This window comes from Microtus pennsylvanicus, chromosome 4 (assembly GCF_037038515.1).
Source record: "Microtus pennsylvanicus isolate mMicPen1 chromosome 4, mMicPen1.hap1, whole genome shotgun sequence".
Taxonomy (NCBI): domain Eukaryota; kingdom Metazoa; phylum Chordata; class Mammalia; order Rodentia; family Cricetidae; genus Microtus; species Microtus pennsylvanicus.
Window position 1 is genome coordinate 141,476,069 of NC_134582.1, and position 24,733 is coordinate 141,500,801.

At 46.5% G+C, this 24,733-nt stretch overlaps 1 protein-coding gene across 3 annotated transcripts in view; it reads left to right on the forward strand.

The window, feature by feature from the left end:
• Positions 1–24,733, forward strand: part of Jcad (junctional cadherin 5 associated) — a 69,292-nt gene that overhangs the window by 27,404 nt on the left and 17,155 nt on the right. The window contains exons 1-3 of one of the 3 annotated variants that reach the window (XM_075970700.1): positions 8,264–8,380; positions 9,206–9,274; positions 19,342–19,678. In XM_075970700.1, coding sequence (XP_075826815.1) covers positions 19,398–19,678 — 281 coding nt within the window. In that variant the 5' untranslated portion in view covers positions 8,264–8,380; positions 9,206–9,274; positions 19,342–19,397. Of the gene's footprint in view, positions 1–8,248; positions 8,381–9,205; positions 9,275–19,341; positions 19,679–24,733 lie in introns of those variants that run through there. The other 2 variants (XM_075970699.1, XM_075970701.1) reach the window with 2 other exon arrangements.

Below are 24,733 nucleotides of genomic sequence, written 5' to 3' on the forward strand. Positions count from 1 at the left end.
AGACTTACTTTTAATCCAACAGTGAGAGTACCTTTTCATTTAATCTATCACTCTTGCCCAGTCATATTCCATACAAATCAGCTACCTTTCTACAAACTGCTAATCATCTCTTATTCATGCAGTATTTTCTTTAGAGAATGTGATTTGTTGTTGTTATATTAAACAGAACACTGGCATGTGGTCTGTTGATATACAGAGTACCCAGGCTCACAAAAAGCTAAGAAGAAGACATTTGACTGGCTTAAAGCAGAACACAACCCCACAGATTTGCTTAAATTTATTTTTACTTTAAATTATGTGCATATGTCTGTGTGTGGGTACCTGCACACAACTGCAGGTTCCCACAGAGTCCAGGGGTGCAACTGCCCTGAGAGCTGGAGGTACAGGTGGTTGTGAGCCCTTTGATGTGTGTGCTGGGAATTGAACTTGGGTCCTCTGAAAGAGCAGTAGATGTGTGTAACCACTGAGCCTCTGCCACCACCGCCAAAGATTTAAAGCGAGTGGACAAAGAAGTCAAAATCTAAACATTTCTGAAAGTGCTGGTTATTTGGGGCTTTTGCTTAAGTAACCTGGTTGGTGGCTAGGTAGTACCTTAAGAATGTTTGTTATTGTCTTTTTTTTTTTATTTACCTGCTTATTTTGGTTGTTTTTCCCTGGTTTTATACTGGAGATTGAATCCAGGGCCTCACATAGCAATCATGTGTTCTTATACTTTCAGCCCCGGGTCGTGTATTATGAAGGTGAGTGATGTTGATACCAAGAGGTTAATGTCACAGAAAGAAAGGATTCAGGTGACAGGCAGAGTGAGTCATGCAGGGTCATGGGGGAACTCTGGATCAGTTAGAAGGTAGAGTTCTGGAGGATGACCTCATCATCCACTTTTATTGGGGCTTCCTCCTAAGAGGCCTAGCCAGGCAGGGCATGACTCCCTGATGGCTAGTCAGCTCCATTTCAGAGAGATTTGCAGCTGACTTAGTTACCCTGAGATGTCTGGTACCTGACTAGCTTGATTTACTGCAGGGAAATCCTCGGCCAGGCAGAGTGTGCAGGTCAGAACAAGACATGTCTCAGAGTTTGGGTACTGGTCAACCACAGGCAGATGTAACCGACTTTGTGCTTTTGGTTTGATCTATGACTAATCGCTGCCAAAAAGATACAGACCCAAACACAAGCACGGAGGATTTAAAGTACTTTCCTTTCTTCGGGGAACCCAGATGTTAACAGCTCAGTCAAGCATTTATGACAATTAAGAAAATCCGGGACTAGGTTAAAATGCTTCCAAGAAAAGCCCAAGGACTGGAGTGTAGCTCTCCAGAAATGCACAGAAGAGTCCAGTGGGCATAGCAGCTCACTTATAATTCTGACAACCCAAACAGGGACTGCCCAGAGCAAGCCAGCTAGTAAAACTAGCTAAAAGGTAAGCTTGGGGTTCCATCGAGAGACTCCTGCTTCAACAAATAAGATGGACGAGTCATCAGGAATGACTTCCAACTTCAACCTCAGTCAATTGCGGTAATAAAATCACAACCCAAAGCAACTTGGGTAGAAGGCACTCATTGGGGCATATGCTTTATAGACCACCACGGAGGGAAGCCAGAGCAGTGACTCAAGGCAGGACACTGCAGGCAGGAACTAAGTAGAGGCCATGGAGGAGTAATGCTTGCTGGCTTGCCCAGCTTGTTTTCTTAAACCACCAGGGCCACCTGTCCAGGCATGGCACCACCTGTGGTGGGCTGGGCCCTCCCACATCAATCATTAATCAATAAAATGCCCTACAGACTTGCCTATAGGCAATCTGATGGAAGCATTTTTCTAAGTTGAGGTTACTCTTCCCAGATTTGTCCAAGTTTGTGTCAAGTTGACAAAAACCAACCAGCACACTCAGGTCTCCATATGCAAACATGTACACATGTGATCATGCACCATCACATACGTGGCCACACACATGCATACATATACATTTACACAAAAATGGGAAAGAAATAAAAAAAGGAAAATCAAAAGTTGTTATCCTGAAATGCTAGTGGCTTGTTATGCTTGGACCTTAAATATGCCCCAAAGGCTCATGTGTTAAAGAATTGGCTACCAGCCAATGGTGCTTTTGGGACAAGGTAAAACCTTTTGCAGATAAGGCCTGGGAGAAAAAAATTTGGGGTATTGTCTTAGTAAGAGTTTCTATTGCTGTGAAGAGACACCATGACCATGGCAACTCTTATAAAGGAAAACAATTAGTTTAGGCTGGCTTACAGTCTCGGAGGTTTAGTCCACTATCTTTATGGCAGCATGTAGGCAGACATGAGTCTGGAGAAAAAGCTGAGAGTTCTATATCTTGATCCACAGGCAGCAGAAGCAACTCTATGCCACACGGAGCATAGCTTGGGCAAAGAAGATCTCAAAGTCCACTCCCACAGTGACACACTTCCTCCAACAAGGCCACACCTCCTAATAGCACAACTCCCTATGGGGGCCATTTTCTTTCCAACCACCACAGTCATTAAGAGCAGGACTTTGTGGGGGATATTTAGGCCTGACCCCTCCTCTCTCTTTTGACCTCTAGTAACCATGAAGAGGTTAGGTTTGCTTCAGGGTGCACCAGTCTTCACGATATTCTATGTTACTAAGGGTTAAGAAGCAATGGAACCAGCGGATAATGAGTTGAAACCACAGCAGAGAAAAACTTCCTTGTGTATAAGGTGATTGTCATGGGTGGTTTTGTAACAGTGGTTGAAAGAAAGCTGGTAAATGCTGTAGAAGATTTTGAGGGGAAGGTTAGTAATGGGATAAAAGTTTCTTCTGAAAGATTATCTCCTTTCCAACACAAATAGAATAATTACTTCAAAATCAAACAACTCCATAAGCATTCTACCCTCATGAATATGGAAGGAAAGAGTCTGGCCAATGAGAAAGACTAAAGATAAAGTGTTGCGGGAATTCATTCAGCCAATAGCCTTTTGGATACCAGCCCATTAGGGCGTGGTCTGAGGTATTACAAGTGCAGACAGAAAGCTTGTACACCCGCTTGGTTGGTGGTCAGAGTTCTGTTTGCTGTTTCTAGCAGCCACAGAGGACCACAGCTCTCTGCCCTTATTGTGAGTTTATCCCCCAAATTAATAAATAGTTGTTACCTTTATCCCAGGCTCCTGTGGGTCTCCTTAATTATGTCTACAGAAAACTAATCCTCCTGCCTCTCTCCACCTTAATGTCATTTTGTCTTGCTTTATGTCACAGATTTAACAAAATATGCCTCATATTCTCTTATTAACAGAAGCTTTTACCTTATTTTATTTTTGACATGGAGCCTCATGCAGCCCAGGATAGCCTCAAATTCAGTATGTAGTAAAAACTAGCCCTGGGATAACCTTGAACTTCTAATCTTCCAATCTCCACATCCAGAATTACAAGTTGCACGCAGGGCTGTAGATGGAATCCGGGGTAAGGTCTCTGTGAACGGAACAGCATTCCCAGCCCTGGGGCGTTCTTACTATAATATTTGGTAAACAGCTTATTTTTGCTTGTTTGCAGTACTGGGGTCACAAGAATACTAAGTAGGTATTTCACCTCTGCACCCCCACCCCTTCAGTTGTCACATAATTCCCGTTTTAATTGTATTTACATTTTTTTTTTTTTTTGGTTTTTCGAGACAGGGTTTCTCTGTGGTTTTGGAGCCTGTCCTGGAACTAGCTCTTGTAGACCAGGCTGGTCTCGAACTCACAAAGATCCGCCTGCCTCTGCCTCCCAAGTGCTGGGATTAAAGGCATGCGCCACCACCGCCCGGCTGTATTTACATTTGTTTACCTGGTTGTGTGTGTGTGTGTGTGTGTGTGCACATGCATGCCATAGTGTACACATTGAGATCAGAGGGCAACTTACTGAAGTCAGTTCACTCCTTCCACCACTGGAGTTCTAGGATCAGAACCAGGTTGTCAAGATTGACAGCAGGAACCTCACCTACTGAGTCATCTTGCAGACTCCCACATATTTCCCATGTCAAAAATAAAGTCAGGTGGAGTTAAAAAGTACTGAGCTAATTTTGATTGATTCTTGATTGACTGGTGTTAGAAAGGAAAGAGGGAGCCTGAGGTTCCCCTCTACTGTTGGTCATACCTCGGTCTGCTAAAATCTACCCTGGCATCTCTCTGTCCTAGGGAGACACCAGCCAGACCCAACCATTCCCAGGAGAGACCAGCACTCAAGAGTTTTCCTTAAGAGTCTGGCAAGGCATGACTGAATGCAGGCCAGGGGTGCTTGGACTGTGGCTCCCACCACCAGCGACCAGCAGCTCTGCCGTGGTGAGAGCTGACACAGTCTGGGAGATGGGGAGTAGCTGTTCTCCTGTGTAGCCCTACATGGGAAAAATCTGACACATAGATAGCCAATTATTAAAAATTAAAAATGGCTTTTCCCCTCCTGCAGTAACCATGTGGATTTTTTTTAAGTGTAATTGAAAAGTGTTTACCTTTTCTTAGTCTCAACATTTGTGAAATATGTTTCCGTGTTAAGTCTAAGCCATCATGGAAGACAGTGCTGTAGACTCTGCTTGTTCACACAGTGATGCCAATGGCTACTGCATTCCCAGTGTGTGTGTTAAATGCCAATCACTCTAGACTCTCAGCACAGCTTACTTCTGTTTGGTTGGAAGTGTCACCCCAGCACCTCGCATCCATATATCAGAGTCTGGGATGTTCAGGTGGAAGTTCCATCCCCAGTCTCCTCCCCTGGGCATTGCCTCAGTTCAGACTCCACCCCCCCTCCTGAGAAAGCCCACCAAACAATGACCCCTCACCAGAGAACCAGAGATGCTTAAGACCACCCCCACTGGGTATTTAAGCTGCACCCCGGAGAATAACCACATGGTTTTCCAGTCTTCTTCCCTGGCTCCTCTTGGGGGGACTGGAAAGTCACCCAGGAGCATTGGTAGCCATTAAACCTGGGCCTTTTCTAAATTGGTTTGATTTGATCTAATTCGGATTATTGCATCGGTGGAGAGGTTTATCAGGATGCAGAAACTTTTCAATTTCCAGTACATTTTTTTTTCTGGCTCTGCACATTGAACCTAGGTACTCTACACATGGTAGGTATTTCCAGTTTTTGTGCTTGATCTGGTCCTTGTCTCTCAAAGTTTGCTGTGTTCAGAAATGGTCTGGACATTTGGAGGGCAGATTTCAGAAACTCACACACACAATGAGAACTCTGATCATGTAGTTTGTTAATAAAGCCAGGAAGCTACTAGCCAAACTCTTTCCATGGCTCCTGGACTCGAGAACACTTCAGGAAAACTGATGTCTAGTTTATGGCAAACTAACGAGGGAGTCCAGCGTCCGGATGGCTGGGACACGTAGCAATACCTAATCAAGCGTTATGGCCCTGTTGACCCAAGGCCCTTTCTTTTCTGTACATAGCCACCGTTGCCTTTCCACAACAAGTCAACAAGCGGGAAACAAGCTTTTATCAAGAACATTCATCTTTTTAAACAAAGATGACAAATGGGAACGTTTTACAGACTAAAGACAAAAAAAATCAGAGACTATCTAAATTAACCAAAGGACGCTTTGTGGTCATCGGAGATGGAACTGAAGGAAGGGTGCACACGGGTTGCTCTGGAGCTTTGAAAAGGCATCAAGTTAAAGAAGCCAGGGCTTCGTCTTTTTTATTTTAATTTCCTTAAGCAGACTGTTAAGTATTCTTTCCCTAGTCATTTGCACATCTGCCCCATGACTCAATAATCTAAGTTCCTTCCTGAGTCTGTGAAATCTCTTGTCCAGGATTCAGAGGAAGGTGGGGACACTGAGCATCCGGGCTGGGACCCGGCATGTCCTCTCCAGCTTATGTTTCTAACATTATTGTGACGAAAGTTGTTTTCCACCATATTGCATATTTTACAATACATAACCAATGGGTATTTTCCCCACAATTTAACCCTTCAACATCAGTGGATGAGAGGAAAAGAACTGAAGATTTCTGGAGAGCGCATGGCGACTGTGAGCCTGGTAGGTTGGAGAAGGCATGCTATTCCTCTATGGTCAAATTAAAATATATACAGGTGTTTTCTGTATTGCCACAGCCTGCCTTATGAAGAAATGTTCTCTAATATGAATCCATAATTATAAACATGTGTATGTATATAAATGTGCATATCAAGTAGACTGCATGCATATATGCGTACTTTTATAAATGTTTTCACAGACTGTTTACATTTTACTTATTCTGTATTTATGTGTTTATTTATCTTTGTAACAGGATCTTGTTATGTAGCAGGCTGACATGAACTTTTCATCCTCCTATCTCAGCCTCCTGGGTGCTGGGATACAGGCTCTAGATCCTTACTGATTGATGTGTGCCTGTTTTCACAACATGTCTGCACAGTGGTGACAAGTATCTGACAAGTGACTTTCCCCACTACATTTTACCTCCACCTGTCTTCTTACACCTGTTGTCCAGGTGATCACGTTCATCTGTTCATTTGAACCTTACTTTCCAGTTCTCAGATCTTCAAAATCTCCCCACCTCTGTTCCTGACCCTCTCCCTGTAGCTCCAACCCCTACCTGTGCTACTACAGTCTCCTTTCCCAATAGTTTGCCTCTGTTTCTTGTGTGAAACCGAGCCTTAGGTATTGCTAAAATGCGCTGGAGCCAGGTGCATGCTACACCAATCCCGAACAAAGGGGAGACCCAACACTTAGATAGGGGTGGAGGAAACAGAAAAATTCTCGAAATTGCAAAGTTGCCTTCTTTTGAATGGAAGAATTTCAGTATCATTCCTTTTCCTGATTAATTCTGTCTTGCCTATTTTTTTTTTGCTAAAACATTATTATTTCTTCTTCTTTTTTTTTTTTTTGTCCAGTTTCTTAGTATCTCATCAGTGTTTCTTTCTGCTGAAGCTGTATGGCATCCTAGTTTCGTTATGGAACTTTGGTGTGATTGATCCCAAAACTCCACAACATGACATTGTTCTGTGGGCAGACACATTTTAATCTCAGTTCAAAAGCTGATTGCAGGAATGTTTGGCTGCCTGTGGGTAAGCATACAAGGACACAGATACGTGGAGTCTATGGAAATGGAGTCTATGTGATTGTATCTTAGAAAAGAGGTACTTATGGGTATCTTCAAAGGCTAATCTTGGTTGTCAACTTGACTAAACCTCAAGCAGCTGACACACCTGTGAGGGATTCTTCTTGATTGGATCACTAGCGGTCAGAAGGCCCACCCTGAATCTGGACACAGCTTCTGGTAGCAGGCAGAACAAAGGCCACAGAGGAAGGAGGGTTCTGCTCTTCTCATGCTTACCCTCCCTCTCACTGGGCAGTTCTCTGTTCTGTTCTTGATCTATTTCTTTGCTGGTGTTAGAACCCACTTCTTCAGGATTCCAGTGCAGACCAGAAATTTGAAGCTGGTGAGGACCTCCCTGGAAGACCGTCATCACAGTGGGGCTGCGGAGACAGCCAGTCTTCACCAGAACCTTTCAGTCAGGAAACAGTCATTGTTGGACTACTTGGGTCACAGCGTGAAAGAAACCAAATATATATTGGTTTATCAGGTACCTTTACAGACCCTGACTCATGCAGTGTCCCACAACAAAAGTTTGTTTGTTCAGTGAGTTGGCAGTGGCATATACCACGGAAGAAACTCGTCCCTGTATGATGGCTCTAGACAGACGTGTCAACACAATGGTCTCTGGGTTAGCCAATGTTCCTGAACTCTTTCCCACTCCTCGGCAAAGTTTACCATTTTATGTCCTCTTTGTGCCCTCCAGAGCCTGAACTTCAGCACGTCCGTACAGCAGTTTGAGCTCTCTGTCCTGCTGTTGCAAGAGTGAAAAGGGGGGCCAGGCTGGTGTCGGGAGTGTTCAGTGGGGTCTGGCTTCTATGTCCACACCCTGCATGTGGCAAATCCTTCCCTGCACACGCTACCCCCATCCTTGCCCTCCTCACCTCCCCCAGGAGAGGATGGAGCAGTGGATCTCCAGGGCTCCTAGTCTGTAAAAGACTATTCTGCTTTCTTATCAGTGCTTTCCACCATCGTGCCATGGTGTGTGTGTGTGTGTGTGTTGTGTGTATACATTTTCCTAGGGTTGACATGGTCCAAACACGAGGGGTAAGAATGCTGCTGCTCTGTTCTCTAACTCTGTCTCTGAAGCTCACGCAGCCTGGGTCCAGGTGCAGCCTTCTCCCTAAGCCTGTTCTCCCAGTGGACCTAGCCGGGTCGGGCGGTGGGCGGAGCGATGCTGGGCGGTGGGCGGAGCGATGTGGGGCGGCGGGCGGGGCGTGCGGCTGTTCTCCGAGCATGCTCCGCCGGGTAGTAGCAGGCGGGGCGGCTCGTGCTGGTCCCCGGCCGGCCGAAGCGGCAGCGGCTGCGGCGCGGGACAGTATGCGGGGACCGCTCGGTAAGTCCTGGCAGCTGTGCGTTCGGCTCACTCCCCTGGCGTCCCACGGGCCCCACCTCAGCCTCCCGCGCGCGCCCCCAACTTCTCTAGCCCGGACATTGTTGGGTCCCTGCCTCGGCGTGAAGGGACGTCCGCGCCGCGGGTGGCAGCCCGGCCCCACGTCCCGCGGACTGAGGTCCCCGTTCAGGTGCCCGGCGCGGGGAGGAGGCCAGGGTGGCGTTGGCTCTCGTGGGGCGCGGGTCTCGCGTGGGCCTCTTTCTCGTCCCGTGCCGCGATCTGGCGGACCCTCCATCCCAGGACTGACAGTCCCGGTTCCCACGACGCCCTGGCCCGCGGGACCGGCGGTGGGACATCGGGAGTGGCCGCGCCCGCTCGGGTCCCCGCCCGGCCCCGCCACCCGCCGGGGAGTGGCTGGCAGTCCGCTAAGCCGCTCAACGGGACGGAGCCGCCCGCGTCCCCACGCCCAGACCAGCCAGCCACAGTCTCCTCGCACCCCCCCCCCGCCCCCCGCCCGCAGCCGGTGACCCGGGACTCCGGCCTCCACGCACCCCCCCCGCCCCCCTCCCGCCTCCGGTCTCTGGCCGAAGAGGCTGAGAGCCTTGGGTTCTTCTTAGAGAGGAAAATATCTAGCGGGGAACTTCAGCCAGCTCAGCCTGGCGGTGCCCCAGCCGGGTCTCATCTGTGCTCCACTGTGGTCTGTCTGCCCAAGTCTGCGTGGCTGGCTCTGGCTGGACCACACAACTTCCAGGCTTTTCCTGTCCGGGACAGTTAATCTGTTTCTCCTACAGATTCGTGTTTTCTTTCTTTGGAATTTTGTCTTTTCAGACTCGGAAAGGAAAGATATCTAGGGATTGGGAGTGAGCTTTAGAAGATGGGAGGAGCCCTGAGAGGGAGGTGAGTAGTGGGATTCTGGCATCCTGAAATGCTTTGCATAGAGGATAGAAAAGATAAAAGTAGAGTATATTCAGCCCAAGTAACTAAAACTCAGGAAACCAGTCTTTTGTCAGGTGGACCGAGGCCATCTAATATAACAGGAACACCTACAGAAAGGACTTTGGGAGTCTTGTGAAGGTTTCTTTTCATGGGAGTTGTGTTGGACTTTTTCTGTAAAATTGGGAGTTTGAAATTTTTCTTTGGTTTTTCCACAATGTTCTATATCTTTGGACGTACCTTGATAGTAGGTCTAATCTTCCTCATCGCTTGGGCAAACTTCCTGAAGGTCTCTCCCAGTTATGCTAGGCAGACCATCGTGGGGCAAGCTTTCACTCCTACTGCAGTGGGCAAGCAAATATTTGTTGAACAGAGGCCTTTAATCTGTGGGACCTTCCTGCTGCAAACCCTCTGCTGCCAAGACTGGGAGGTGAGGGTCCAGAGGGCGCTAGGGACTTAGGGAGATAGGGTAGTGAGGGAACTCAGTTGTAGGGAGAGGAAAGTTTGTTTTTCCAACCTCTTGGAACATGGGCCATGCCTGAGCAGCCCCAAGCTCTGGAGGGCTTGACAGGCTCATCCGAGTTATCTGGTAACTCATCTGAGAGGTCGTGGCTTCCAGAGGCCTGCTGGATGTTGTTCCCTCACTAGGAAAGGTTAACTAGCCTTTGGAGATATGCAAAGAAAATAGATAATGGGTCAATTTTTCAGTTAAAAAAAAAGCAAATCTGAAAAGATACTAGAAATCTGTTTTGTGGCAGGCAATTTAAAAATAAACCCGATCTTTACTGTTAGCACCAAAGCCCAGGAGTTAGTGGCTCCTGCAGGTCCCCTGTCGTTGCTGGGAGAGTCCTCTCCTTTGGAAGCAGCAGACAGGGAGCATGGTCCGAGGCCAGTCTCTGTCTGCATTAATGAGCTTGGCGAGACTTGACGGTAACTAATCTGGAGAGTTCAGAACATAGTGCTGGGCTGAAACGATTGTTCTGTGTGGGTTTTACTTGATAAGCCAAGACTTTATCTCTGAAACCCCCCCTCCCCCAGACTGTGGCCAAATCCTTGCTGCAGTTTCTCTTGGTTGTAACAGATGTTAGTTTTCACCTCTTGGGTGGGAAGGGTTATCTTCCTAGTGGAGCCTTGGCTTCCAGAGCCTGGCTAGCGTGATGAATGCTGGGTGATACTAGTTTCTTAAAGCCAGAGGTCAGGGAAAGGAAGACCCACCTTCTGACTCTACTACATACTTTAAACACAACCCCCTACCCCCTTTTTATTAATTTGTGTTTGGAGGATCTTACTTAAAATGTATTTATTACCTTTACTTTCTATAACTATATTTTCTGATGACTTTTAGAGGATGTGATTTAGATACACAAAGATTTATTGTCAGACCACTTTCTTGGGAGTCTTTGGCTGTGGTTGGCTCTGCCTGTATAGTATAACTGACAAAGCTTGGCTCTTCTGCGCCGTCATACCGTTGTGAGCAGGCACTAAGGTACTCGCTGGCTGAAGAAGTCAAGAAGAAAGAATGGAAGCGAGCGTATTCTGGGGGAGGTGGGACATCAGCCGCTCCATTATCACCGCAAAGTCACCAGGAACCTTTTCTTTCTTTTACCAAATCACTTAATTTTGTAATGTTTACTTTTGAAATAACTTCATGACTCTTAGTAAGTAAAAGTTACATGAAATAATTTGAGCCTTCACATTTTTAGAATATGTTGACTTTTTATTCTAAAGGTATTTTAAATTTTAAAAAAGTAATAATAATAACAATAAGTTTAATAGAAGCTTCTCCTGGGACAGTTGGCTTATGCTAATGGGATAAAATTAGAAAGCTTCAAACTATTGCAGATTTTACATTCCCCCTCAAACAGAATATTAAAAAGAAAAATCTTACTTGGTTTTTATCTTTTCTTAATAACTTGTAATCATACAGAAATGTCAATGAGGTACTTAGAGTCTCATAAAAATGCAGTGGAGTAACCAAAGTTTTGATCGTGTGACACAGAATTTGGAGGTGTGTGTGTCCCCGACCCTAGTGGAGATAAAGGAAATGGGGTTAGGAGAGGCAATGCTTGTTTAAACCCTAAAGCACGTGGCATCTGACACTGTGTTCCCCCTGCCACTCTCTGACCCACCATTAACAGTGTGCCAAGACCGCTTGCTTTTTTCGCCTGGTTTCCCGCCTGTTTTGTTGCCCTTGTTACCTGAAGAAAAGTCAGGTCAGTGATGCTTGTCTTACCAAAGCGATCACTTCACAGATTGCATATGCTCTTCATGGCTTCCACAAGTGAGCAACATGGGAACAAGTTCGTGAGAACTTCTTGTCTCAGGACTTCAACTGGAGCTGTGCAGTTATTTAATAATTAAGATTAGAGAGGGAAATGATGGCCCATTGTTCGTGATAAAACACACAGTTCTTCCACGGGGAGAAAGCTCTACACATGCACACGCCACTAACAACATAGGCCTTTCTGGCTTGTTTTCTGGCTTGGCTGTTTACCCCTTATTTAAAGAAGGCACTTTGTTATCTATTGATCATAACATTAGACCTAGACATGGTCAGTGCAGCAAATACTTGCACTGAGCTGCCGGTAGTTTAAGGGGCCAGTGACACCTGGAGCGGGGGATGTCAGTGGATCCAGCTGTGGAGTTTGGGGGAGCGTTAGAGAGCAGCATCGTCTAAGGAGCCGTTAGAATGGATCCCATCATCAGAGCGTGGGACTGAGGCTTCAGGAGCAGGTGGGACCAGAGCCTCATGTCATTTACCATTCCTTCATTCCTCCTTCAACATTCCTTTGATGGCCATTGATTCTCCCTGACGGGAACTGTGTTTTCAAAGGTGCCTACCTGCACAATTCTACCTAAGACAGCCTTTGCTTGAAAAGGGTTTAAACTAGAATACAAACCAAAGATTACTAGAAAGAGACAAACAACCATTCACTTACCAGGTTATTAAAGCTTTGTCAGGGGTAAGCTGCCTTAGGAATTCCATTATTACTTGTTGACAATATATTAAACTAATAGCTTATATTGATAAAATTTAAGTTACAATGTAATGAGTGTGATAACTGCTCATGAGTGCTGATTAATGATAAAGTAGTATATTGGGCTGGAGAGATGGCTTTGTAGTTAAGAATACTTACTGTTCTTGCTGATGATCCAAGTTCAGTTCTCCACACCCATGTCAGATGTGACATTTCTCTGTGCCTCAAATACCTGGAAAAAATTTTATTCATGTTTGTTTGTGCAAACTTCAACCCCCAATGTACTTAATGTCTCATCAAACAAACATCTAATTCAACATGTTATCATGAGTAAAACTATATAAATAGCATTAGATTTATATGTATGGGCCTCTGCTTATGTCATTAGGATGGGTCCCAAGAAGTGAAACTATCAGTCCATAGAATTTCAGAGCTCTTACTACTTCTTATCTCATCATTTCTTTGTTTTGCTTTCCTGGGATAGAATCTAGCTGTGTGGTCTAGGTTGACTTGTCAAACCTCTTGGCTCAGCTTCGCACTGCTGTGATTAAAGGCAGGTACCATCCGGTGGGGCTCCTAAGCACACACCCCTCCCACACACTCAAAACACACAGATTACTGTGCTCTCAGCAGTAGCAAATATACTTTCACAAATGTTTGGTGCTAGAGAGATGGCTCAGTGGTCCAAAGACTGTCTTGCTCTTGCGGAGAACCCAGAGTTGAGGTCAGTCCCCTGCACCCTAACAGGTGACTTGCAACTACTTGACAGCCCCATCTGGTGCTCTAAACACACATACACCTAAATAAAAATATGTACTTTCAAATTTTGCTAATCTGGGGTGTGAATGGTCACAATTTGGTTTAATTTTTTATATTTTTAGCAATTTGGTTTGGTTTCTTTGATTTCAGATGAGTGAATTTCTCTCAGATTTGTATTTGGGTATTTGTCTCTTCATGTTCATGTTCAAGTCATGTTCTAAGCAAACTTTTAAAAGAAAGGCTCTTGTTTTGGCAATGAGTTTATTGATATTTCACTCCCCTTACTATCGTGGGAAGATTTAGGACTACAAATACAAAAATAAAAAATGTTATTTTTACAAATGAGAAGGGAGAAGAAATTGATAACAATTAAATGGCATCTGTTTACCACTCTCCTGCAAGTGATGGGACTTAGCATACTGGAAATAATACCATCACCGTGGAGGGTGTGACCACGTGGGTTTGTCTCTATATTCTCCAGTGTCCTTCATACCCACTGCTAAACACAGACCTTGAGGAATAAGGGCTGGAACAAGTGTGCTATTTGGAATGAAGAATTGCTGGTTGTAGAAACAATGTTCTGTTCACTGTGTGGCCGTTGCCTCTGTTCTCTTGGGTGGCCTCTGCATGGGTGCTAATGAGGCCAAGGTCAGAGATTTTAGCTGCACATGACCTATTTAGCTATTCTTTTTTTCCCTACTTTTCTGTGGTCATATGAGAGACAGGCTGGAGGGGGGTCGAGCTTTCCAGAGCTGTGAAGAACCTCAGTACAACAGCTTGCTTGTCCAGTGTGCTCTGTTAGGGATCCAAAGCTCTGCTTTTCAGGCTCCATCTGGACACATGCATCTCACACATATACATACAACTCAAACACAACTCACACAGGCAAAACACCCAACTCATACACATACAACTCTCTCTAACAAACCAAACGCATACAAGCCAAACACAGAAAAGCAACTCTTAAACACAGACACACTCTCTTATACAGACTCTGTCTCACACATACACTCTGATACACAGCTCACACACTGGCATGCAGTCTCTCTCTCTCTCTCTCTCTCTCTCTCTCTCTCTCTCTCTCTCTCTCTCTCCCTCATTTTACCCACACCCCACTGCATGCTCAGGGACAGTGGGATTGGGAAGCACAGCTCCATCCTAATGCAAGGGCATTGTTAACAACGGCTTCTGATTTTATAATTCAGTCATTTGAATATTAAGGACACAGGTGATATAGAACTCAGAAATCTGGCACAGTAAGTTGGTCTAAGTCAATGGTTCTCAGCCTTTCTAATGCTTCCACCCTTTAATACAGTTCCTCATGCTGTAGTGATCACCCAACCATAAAATTACTTTGTTGCTACTTTATAACTAATTTTTCTACTGTTATGAACTGTGTACTGTTAATGAACTGATATGCCACCCCATAGGAGTTGTGACCCATAGAAGAATGACTGACTTGTCTAAGTGGCTTCACTCAGGTTCTTTGAAAGGGACAAAACTGGTCTTTTGATAAATAATAATAATAATAATACATAGTGATTTGAGAGGAAAAGGAAATTGTGGTGAATGGGTGGTGCCTTAGTCAGGGTTACTATTGCTGTGATGAAACACCTTGACTGGAAGAAACTTACTTCATTCCCAGTGCATCAGCTAAAGTAGTGAGGGCAGGGACTCAAGTGGCGTGGGACCTGGAGGCAGGAGCTTATGCGGAGGCCATGGAGGAGTACTACTTACTGTCTTGCCCTCCATGACTTGCTCAGCCTGCTTTCTTTTCCTTTTTTAAAAATCTGAGCCCCAGGACCACCAGCCCAGGGATGGCTCATCCACAATGGACTCCATCATCAATTACCAATTAAGGAAATGCCCTACAGGCTTGATACAACCCAACCTTAAGGAGGCATTTTCTCAATTGAGACTTCCTCTTATCTGATGACTCTAGCTTGTGTCAAGTTGACATACAACTAGCCAAGAAAGGTGGGCTGCATCAAAATCAAATTATTTGTTGTCTTCTGAAACAGAAATACTTTCTACAAATGGGTTGACTGTTGTCCTAGTCACACCAAGTCATACCTGGCATTTTTTCAGAAGCTTACTTCCGTGCCCTCTTTCCCATCCTTTTCTCTGCCAGCTCCCCTGCACATCAGAGGACTTTCTAACTCTTCCTCTGCTCTTCCTATCAGGTCCACCAAAGAACACTCTATCCTTCCCCAGGCCACTTGCAGTTCCCAGTATCTGTGCAGAGTCCAGATTGTCAGCGTAGCAGGTAGCAGTTGTTTTCTTTTCCTTTAGGAATGCAAGGTCTTTGTTGCTGCCCCTTGCTCATTTGGTTTGGATGTTCTCCTGGCCTATCTGCTTTTTGGTTTTACATAATGGGCTACTTAGGAAGAACCAAAACCCACAGTGACTTAGCGGCCTGTGAAGGTCACCATACAGTTGAGTGGTGTGTTTCTGAGTAACTCACTTTGTCACTTGTCTAAAAATTAACACTAGTATTGCCGTGGAGTACTCAGTCAAAGGAGGAACGACGTGTGTAAAGAGCGGCAAAGCCACCTTCACCTAAACAGTAAATCAGGATTTCTTGTTAAACACTTAGGTGTAAACTTGAGGCCCCCACATCTTTTTCTTTCCTTGTTTGTGTTTATGCATTATTTTGTAAACCAGGAAGCTAGTTAATCGGGAGGAGAGAGAGATATTTATGGAGGGATCTAAACGAGTCGCCGGGACTGCCATCCTAGACAGACCTGTGCAGACGTAAGGGCTGCCATTTAGACTTTGTGCAACCTTGGATGTGCAACCTCGGTACTCTCATCTGTGAAGTGGAAATAGCCTTGCCTGCATCAGGTTCTTCCTGGGAATTCAAAGGGAAATAAGTTTCCCAGGCAGCTAGTGCAGCCTCTGTCACCTGGCAGATACACACAGGCTGTCCACTCTATCCCTTAGGTGTCCGAGATTGCACACTTACTTACAATGCAAATCAATCTCTCTCTCTCTCTCTCTCTCTCTCTCTCTCTCTCTCTCTCTCTCTCTCTCATCGCTCTCTCTCTCTCTCCCCCTCTCTCTCGCCCCTCTCAGATTTATTACTATTTTTAAAAGTGTGTCTGTTTTTTAACTATGTGTATGCATGTTTGTTTGTGTGGATGGGTATATGCATGTAAGTGCAGATACCCTTGGAAGCCAGAGGTGTTAGATCCCCAGGAGCTGGAGTTACAGACAGTTGTGAACCACCTAACATGGATCCTGGGGACTGAACTCAGGTCTTCTGGAAAGTCAGTAAGCGCCCGTGTAACTAGTGAGCCATCTCTCTCTTCCTCTAAAGATTTATTATTTTTTAATGTGTGTGTCTGTGTGCGCACGCGCATGTGCTCATGTGTCTAAAAGAGACTGTCAGACTTCCTGGAGCTGGAGTTCCTTGCAGCCTCCTGATGGGGTGCCAGGAAGCAAACTCGGATCCTCTGAAAGAACAGTAACGCTTCTGATTATTGGGCCATTTCTCGAGCCACATAAAGCAAGGTTTTCTTGTGATTTGTAGAGAGAGTTTATTGGGGTTAAAGGGCAAGGAGAGTAAAGAATAAATTAACTATGAATAGAAATGTTTTGTGGACCTACAGGAGGGTGTTTTGAACAGTTCCTAGCTGGTCACAAGCATTCCCAAGGGGAACAGTGGGATAGTAAGATAGAAACTAGATCTCTACGTGAGTCACAAAGCCCAGAGAGAAAACCTTGACTCCTCAGCCCTCTTGCTGCTCTGGTTTACCTCCTTCTCCACCTAAATGAGAGCCTGCATGCTAATAAGCATTTCTTTTTTGGTCCCATCTCATGAAAGCATAATTTAAACCAGACCAATAGAGGTAAACAAAGGGTATTTGGGGTTGAACCTGACCTTCCTTCCCACTCAGTGTTGTGTTTGATTTCTGGCTTTTTTTTTTTTCATTGAAATGTAATGTTTGTTCTCTGGGATTTTTGCTTGTTCTCTCTCTCTCTCTCTCTCTCTCTCTCTCTCTCTCTCTCTCTAGTTGACCTTGAACATGCACAGATCCTTTCACTTCTGTTTCCCAAATTTTGAGAGTTCCACTCCTGCCTTTATTTTTTTAGGCTGTTTTCTATGCACGTGTGTTTGGCACGTGTGTGTGCAGTGTCAGGTCCTCCGGAAGAGCAAGCAGCACTCCAGCGCACTTCACCTGCCTTTAAATGTTTAGAAGACAGGAATGAAATTCCCAGAGTTTGCATTATCTTAACTATTCTTAGAATGTTAATTACATGCTCAGCATAAAACCTTTTATACAAGAAAAGAGAATTTTTATAGACCCAGTTTTTCTTCTTTGTGTATGCTGCCTTACAAAGTTTGTTTTAATGAAAAGACTTGTTTGGCTTAGTCCAAGTTGTACAAGACCAAACTAGGGAAGAGCTTGTGACGGAAGGCCCCATGAGGCATTCCCTGGATCAGCTTGCCGGGTTACCCTTGAGTCCTGTGATCTTCACAGGGTGCCATGAAATCTAGCAGCAGTTAAGTCAGCAGCGTCCTGCTTGGGTCACCTAGCCTCTCTTGGGGTAAGTAGCAGATCCGTATGCATATGAGAAAATGGGCTTGCTATTAAGGAAAACACGGGTCTTCGTGATGTCACAGCCACTTCATATCCGCCCTCCACCTCGGCTACTGGGGCAGACCATCTGCAATAGCTTCTGTTAGACTCCTCTTCCCAGTGACAGAACCCTCTGGGACACAAGTCCCTTCACTAAGTGGTTAGCTCCTGTTAGGGTGCAGACCCTGGAAGAATGTGGGAACAACAGAAAAGCTCACTAGATGCAAACACACAGAGATTCCTGGTGGCCTCCTCCAGCAGACGCCTAGAGTGAGAACGGCAGCGTGGAAGGTGTACTTCACTTCCCGGGCCCCATGGGTTCGCCTCATTGGTCCATCTTGCGGCCACTGCAGTTAATGTGTCTGGAGTAAACTGCTACCTCTTGAGGCAGCCCATTCCTTTTTAAATGGAAAGCAACTTCACAGAATCAAACCAAACATAGGTGTTAGAATAACAGTGCACAGGGACCTGTAGGAGAAGGGTCCGTGCCTCACGTGGATGTGGAAACAGCAGAGGCCACGCTGGGTAAAGGTGAAGGGTCCACTTGGCATTTGGGGTTATGGGTAAGGCCTATGGGTCAGCTGGGGGCTCAGCCCTGAGCACTGAAGCCAGACTCTACTCCTACCTGTGTGTTGCAGGCCCCAGAGAGTAAAACAGGTAAGACTTTCAACATCAGAGATTCCTTGACCTCAGTCATCCTAGGTCACTTTGAAAGCTGGAGCTCTTCTAAAAGACACATATGCCTTGGCATGGGTTGTTAGCCCATTGAAGTTTTTTTCTGAATTGTGGGCACATAGGGATGTTGGGTTTATTTACCAAACCCCAGTGGGACAGTGGCCCACATGGATATTTCTTGAGGAAGGGATACATATAACCATCTCTGTATGAAGACACATACTCATAGGTAAGGACCCTTTACCCTGGATCACCAGGAGTCTGTCTCTAAGACATGGTTTTACTCCTGAGGTCATCATGCCCAGAGTCCATTTTAAATGCCCAGTTTCCCACTTCTGTATTGACAAATGCAGTGTATCTATCCAGCTTCTAACTAGTCTTCAAAATGTTGCCCCGGTGCTTCTTCTCTCATTCATGCATCCATTCTACAAGTATTTCCAGAATGTATATTAATTTCTGGATGCTGGGGATGTAGCCAGCAAAACCCCTGGCTAAATAGCCGCCTTCCACATTCACACAGCCCCGAGTTGTGCTGCAACCTCTTTTCTCTTGTTCTTAGCCAAGGTCCTTGCTAAGTTGACTTGAACAAATACTTCTTCCTTGAATCTTTCCTGATTGTATACGTGAACATCCCATCTGTGAATCCATGAACGTCACGAAGTAGTGTCAGGAATGGTGACAGGAAATTTTCTCTGAGGTCACTAACGCCCTTTCCGGCTTTCTGCAATCTAGACGGACACCATGCACAGTTACAGACCTACAAAGTGTGATCACCCCCAAGCTGACCACAGAGATATCTCTGTCCGTGTGTTCTAAGGGCATGTACCCAGTGGTCAGCAGAACAGTGTGGGATCCAGGGAGAATTCCCATTGGCAGGAGCAGGCAACTTCATCACATCTGCATGCTTGCCAGATATGTTTCCTAACAATTGCTTCTGTGGCCACAGTGAGTTTCCCTTCACCAGTGGAGGCCTGGGGAGGATGGTGTCTGCTTTGGTGTGGGCACTCATAAAGGCAGCTCTTGGTTGCCCTTCCAGTGATGGGTCCTGCCGCCATGATGGTTCAGCTGCGTGAGCTCTGATGACACTGCGCCATGTACAGTGTGGAAGATCTCCTGATTTCTCATGGATACAAGCCAGCCCGAGATGTCTCAGCACTGCGTGAGGACAAATCAGAGGGATGCCGGCCAACGAGGACAAGAACCCGAGCTGACCAGCGCCTGTTGAATGGATATGAGGATGGCCCTACAGCCCATGCCCACAGTAGGACATCCCTGGGGACAGGGAATGTGAGGAGCTCTGAGAGCCGCAGCAGCAAGCCAAGAGGCCACGGGGAGCGCCAGAGCACTTCTGCTTCCAGAGCTCCTGAGGCAGGGTAAGCGTCCTGTTGGCCCAGTGCTTTCTTTTGACTTGGGAGTTTGGCATTATATGTAAGTAAATCAGCTATTCCTGATTGATTGGGTTGGGGAAGGGATGTCAAAGACATTTTGCTTGGGCTGCATTTGGGGTCTGATTTATGGCTGTAGTCAGCCCGGGGCTGGGTGCAGACCTTCATTCCCCTTGGTGTGTAAACAGAGTCACCAAGGCCAGCAGCACATCTCCTGGCTCTGCTTTTCTTCTCTGTGAAGTGGTTAGCTGTAGAAGGAGCATCCTGGAACCCTGTAGAGCTCATTCATGCCCACCCCACACTCCAGGATGATTGGCTTCCTCATGATGTAGTTCAGTGGTTTGTAGATTCAGGGAGTTGGAAAGGGGTGTGTACTCCCTATATTTGGCCCAACTTGGATTTACACCTATGCTGTCCTTCAGTGGTTGTCCTATCTGAACACAGGTCTACCTGTGGGGGTTCCTTAGGATAGAATAGGAGGGTGGGTTGCCTGGGTGGTGAAAATAGGAATCTTAGTGAACATGAGAATGAGCCCCCAAACCCTTCCAAACAATTTTAGTTCACGCCATCCCTCCATCAAGCTGGGCTTATCTTGGGACAGGGAAAGTCTATAGAAAGCAGAGCTCTAGGTGGACAGTATGCTGTGAAACTGGCTATAACCAGCCAGAGGGGATAAAGAGACAGGTGAAGCTGGTGTCCAAAGAAATAAACAATGTTGGACTAAGAGAACGGGCAAGAACTAGCTTTCTGTAGTCGTAGGTCAACTTTCCAGAGAAGAGCTGGCTTGTCTCCAGCTTTCAGACAGCAGTGGAAGGACTCTAAAGGGCATTCAGTACCTTGAATGTCGGGCAATGACAAAATGTGGTGGGTTCTTCTTGCCTTGTGCCGTAACGCTGAGCTTTCTTTCCTAGTCGCTTCACCACTGGGGCTGGGCTCAGGGGGGACTCCATGCTGAAGGCAGGAAGCCCTTCAGAATTCATGCTACTTCTTAGGCTTGTCAGCCACGACCCCCCAGAAGCCTTCTCATAGCAGACAAGTCGGTTGAGGGTTATGAGAACGCTGCTGGCCGGCAAGCGTGGGATGATTTTCTCCTCTTGTTTTTGTGCTGCTTCTATCTTTCTTTCCGCTTAGATCACAAGACAGCAAGGTTGGCCCCATCCTTGTTTCTTCGGTGTTTCCTACAGAGTTTGAACCCTATACCCGGTGCTTGTTGGATATATAGAAATGCCTTTGAACCCTGGACTCGGGCTTTCTATCCCATGTGTAGGATCAGGCCCCTGAGATCCAGCAGGTAGCCCTGCCTCAGTTTCATACAAGCTGCTGCCTCGCCTTGTGTCATGACTGAGTGTTCAGATGAGTGACTGTGTGACACAGACATGTTTTCATATGGATAACAAAGATGCCTCTTCTGTGTGATTTTGAGATTTGCTGATAGCAGATAGTGGCTTTTGGGTAGAAAGGGTAGCTTACAGAGTAGAAAGAGAAGACATACCTGGTTGCAGAAATCCATGCCAGTGCCTAAGCCTGGGGGCCATGTACAGGTATTCTCTGAATGACGGGGAAAGGCACTTTCTTCCTTTGACAGCAAAATGACACTTGAAGCGAGAAGGTCATCTCTAGGAGGCAGGCATGAAGGGAACTATTTCCCCTCAGGAGAACTTGCTCTGGGGGAGACAAACAGGTGTCAGTGTGAACAGCTCAAACAGTTCAGCCTAAGGTGAAACCAAGCACACCCCAGCATATGCGAATCCTGGCTCGGAATGAGTAAGTGGTGTTCTGCCAGCTTGCAGCCTTTGGTTCCTTGACCAGTGCAGCTATGGGCTTATAGCACATCCTGTCCCAACAGTGGCCTCTGGTGGCCTGGTCTCCAGGTGTGCAGGGCACCTGGGGCTCAGAATGTCCTACTCCAAACTATGAGGAGACTAGGCAAATCGCAAGGCTCCTTCAGTGAGGTCTCTCATTCTGGGAAAGGTGAAGGTCGGTGCGAGTGGAAAGCCTGTAGCAAGTGGGAAGGTGCTTGTTTTATTCTGGCAGGTTGGAGAGATAGTAATGTTTCCTAGAGGAAGACTTAAGGTCCAGAGAGTGTTGGTGGCTTTGCTAAGGCTACTGTGGGTGGCAGTGGAGGGAACCTAGCTTGGCCAGAAGCCAAGCATCTAGCTGCCTCCCCACAGTAGCAAAAGTTCTGGCCACACTTGCAGCTGGTGAGCTCTTCCTCCAGCTGCCAAGCACTGGGCTGTCTTTACCTCATGTCCTCCACCCTCTTCTGTCAGAGGAGACACTGAAGGAATGCATGCTACCACACCACACCACACCACATCACACCACACCACACCACACCACACTGCATATATTAGATAATGTGTGCAGCTTGCTCTTCTGTGGCCATTGTTCAGTTACATATAAATGCAAGGAATAGTTGCCCATGCCCTGGTGCTTGGCTGGAACATCAGCCCAGAGTTCTTTTGAAGTATTAGCAAGCATGCAAGGTACTTGTTTCCTAACCTTGAAGACATTGCCCAGGGCTCTCACCATCATTAGATCAAATGCTGCTGAGCAGCCAAGACAAGAGTGATTAGCAGTTCCAGAGAAACAGAGGTGGAGAAATGTGAGAACTTGCTAAAATCATGAGTGCTCGAATGGCAGAGATGGGACCAAGAGTCACTTCTCACTTGTATACAGTTTATTAAATTAATGACTAGAGAGAACTTGCTCTCTGGATCTCTATGTCTGCAGACACTCTATGGCTGGACAGCACAGACGATAGGCTCTGAGCCCGACTGTGTGACCACTCCCAAGGGCCTAGCTTTCTTCTCTTGCCTGTGTCATTACCTGGTTTCATAGCAGGCCCTGCAGGGCACCACCTGTGCCTGACCAGTCTGCCTTAACTGCTGCCAGTGATCCACCCCATCCCCAGGTCTGTCTCCAGGGTCTCCAGTTGTCCGTCTGGTGACCCTGCCTTCTTAGCACCACCACTGCAGGTCTACCCCATGGGAGTTCCTGTCCCTGAATTCTCTAGCACGTTCTCTTGGCCTCTGGGGTTGCCATGTCCTGAAATCTGATACCTTACTGATATATCCGCTACTCAGCTAATTCCAGTTGCCAGCACTTTCACTTTGTTAAGTATTCATTCTTTAATAAACTCACTGTGCCAGTCTGGCACCCAGGCATTTGTGGAAGTACTAAGTATTTCAATGTGCCAGGTTCTGGGAGTGGTGAAGGTCTTGGCAGCCTTGGGTTGGCTGGGGAAAGGTTCCATGGTGAGGGAGAGGAGTGTTGGCCTGCTTGATAAGCTGAACTGACCGCTTTCCTCACACCTGTGCCAGCGCAGCTTAAGGAGAACGGGCTTATTGTAGGCCACAGTTCCAGAGATCGCAGGTTTACATGGTGGAGAAGGCATGGAGGGAAAGTCTGGTCCATGGCAGTGGGAGCATTTCACATCGTGTTGGGTAGTGTGCAGAGAGACCAGGCCAGAACCTGGAATAAGTCTAGCCTTCAATAAATCCTAACAGTTGTCTGCTAGCTAGGCTTCACCTTCTGAAGTGGTAGAACCTTAGTAGAGGAATAATTCACCCTGTTTTTTTTTCTTGTGAGTGGTCTTGACTCTTTTGTGTGCTGGACAGCCCTTTCCCTGTGTGGACAGTGACTATGACCCAGAAAGAGGTTCAGGACAATCGTATTCTTCTCTTTCATGATATTGTCATAGTTTGCTTTCTGATCCTGTGATACAACTCCATGACAAAAACAATTTGGGGAGGAAAGGGCTCGTTACATCATCAAAGGAGGCAGGACTGGCTCAGTGCAGACCCTGGAGGCAGGAACTGAGGCAGAGACCACAGAAGAGCACTGCTGACTGGCTTGCTCCCAAGCCCATGTCTCAGCTTCCTTCTTGTACAGCCTTGGCCTACCTGCTCAGGGGTGGCACAGCCCACAGTGGGCCAGACCTTTTTGCATCAATCAATGATCAAAAAAATCTGTCACATAGACATGTCCACAGTGCATTGTGATGGAGGTAGTTCCTCAGGTGAGGCGGCTCCTTCCCAGGTGACTCTAGGTCTGTTTCAGATTGACGGCTGAAGCTAACTCTGACAGAGGTTTAACAGCAGAGCACCCTGCTGCCCTTCCCCATCTCTCCGAAGTTCTGACACAGCAGCATGTGCCTCAGGGTGTGTCTCCTGCACAGCTGGTGAGCCATGGATGTTGTAGCTCCCCATAGAGGGTTGTGCATTAAGGCAGCTTCTGGGCCGTGAGATTTTGAGCATCCGGCCCTGCTGTGCTTTGAATGTGGAATGTCCTCTCCAGACTCAGGAGCTGAGCTCTCAGTCCCTAGGTTGAGATACTGCTCTGTGGGGTCCTGGACTTCTCATTGGTGGAATCTATTTGGGGTGTGGGCCCCTGGGGAGAGGTATAAGTGGACACTGCCCTTTCACTATGCTCACAAACCCTAGCATGAACCAGGAAGCCGCCATTGCTTAAAGGCGCCTCTGCTTGCAGTCTGCAAAGTCTATCTGAAAAAAAAGATGCTGCCACCAAGAAGTTGTGCTTAACTCTGTTCTTTTATGTCTAAACTCCCTTCTCAAGCTCTCTCAGGTTCTATGTGGATGCAGTTGCCCATGCTGGCACCATGGAAGCTGCTCGTCTGTTTCCTGGCTGCCCAGACTCAAATAGTCACACAGAAACTATACTAATTACAACACTCAGGTGTATTTCTAACTAGCTCTTATATTAACCCATTTCAATTATTTTGTGTTTTACCACAAGGCTCATATTTTGTTATCTCTTGCTTCTTGGCCAGTTAAATGGCATCTGCCTCCTTTGGCAGCTACATGGTGTCTCCCTGACTCTACCCCCCGCCCCCAGCCTGGTTGTATTCTGTCCTGCCATAGGCCGAAGCTGCTTCTTTATTAAGCAATAGTAATAAAACTTATTCACAGCATATGGAGGGGAATCCCATATTCGAAAGGGCCTTGGGAATTACAGTCTGATGCTTCTAGCCTGGAGTCTCTGCTTCCTGGTCAGCCTCTGAGATCAGAGCAAGCCACCTCA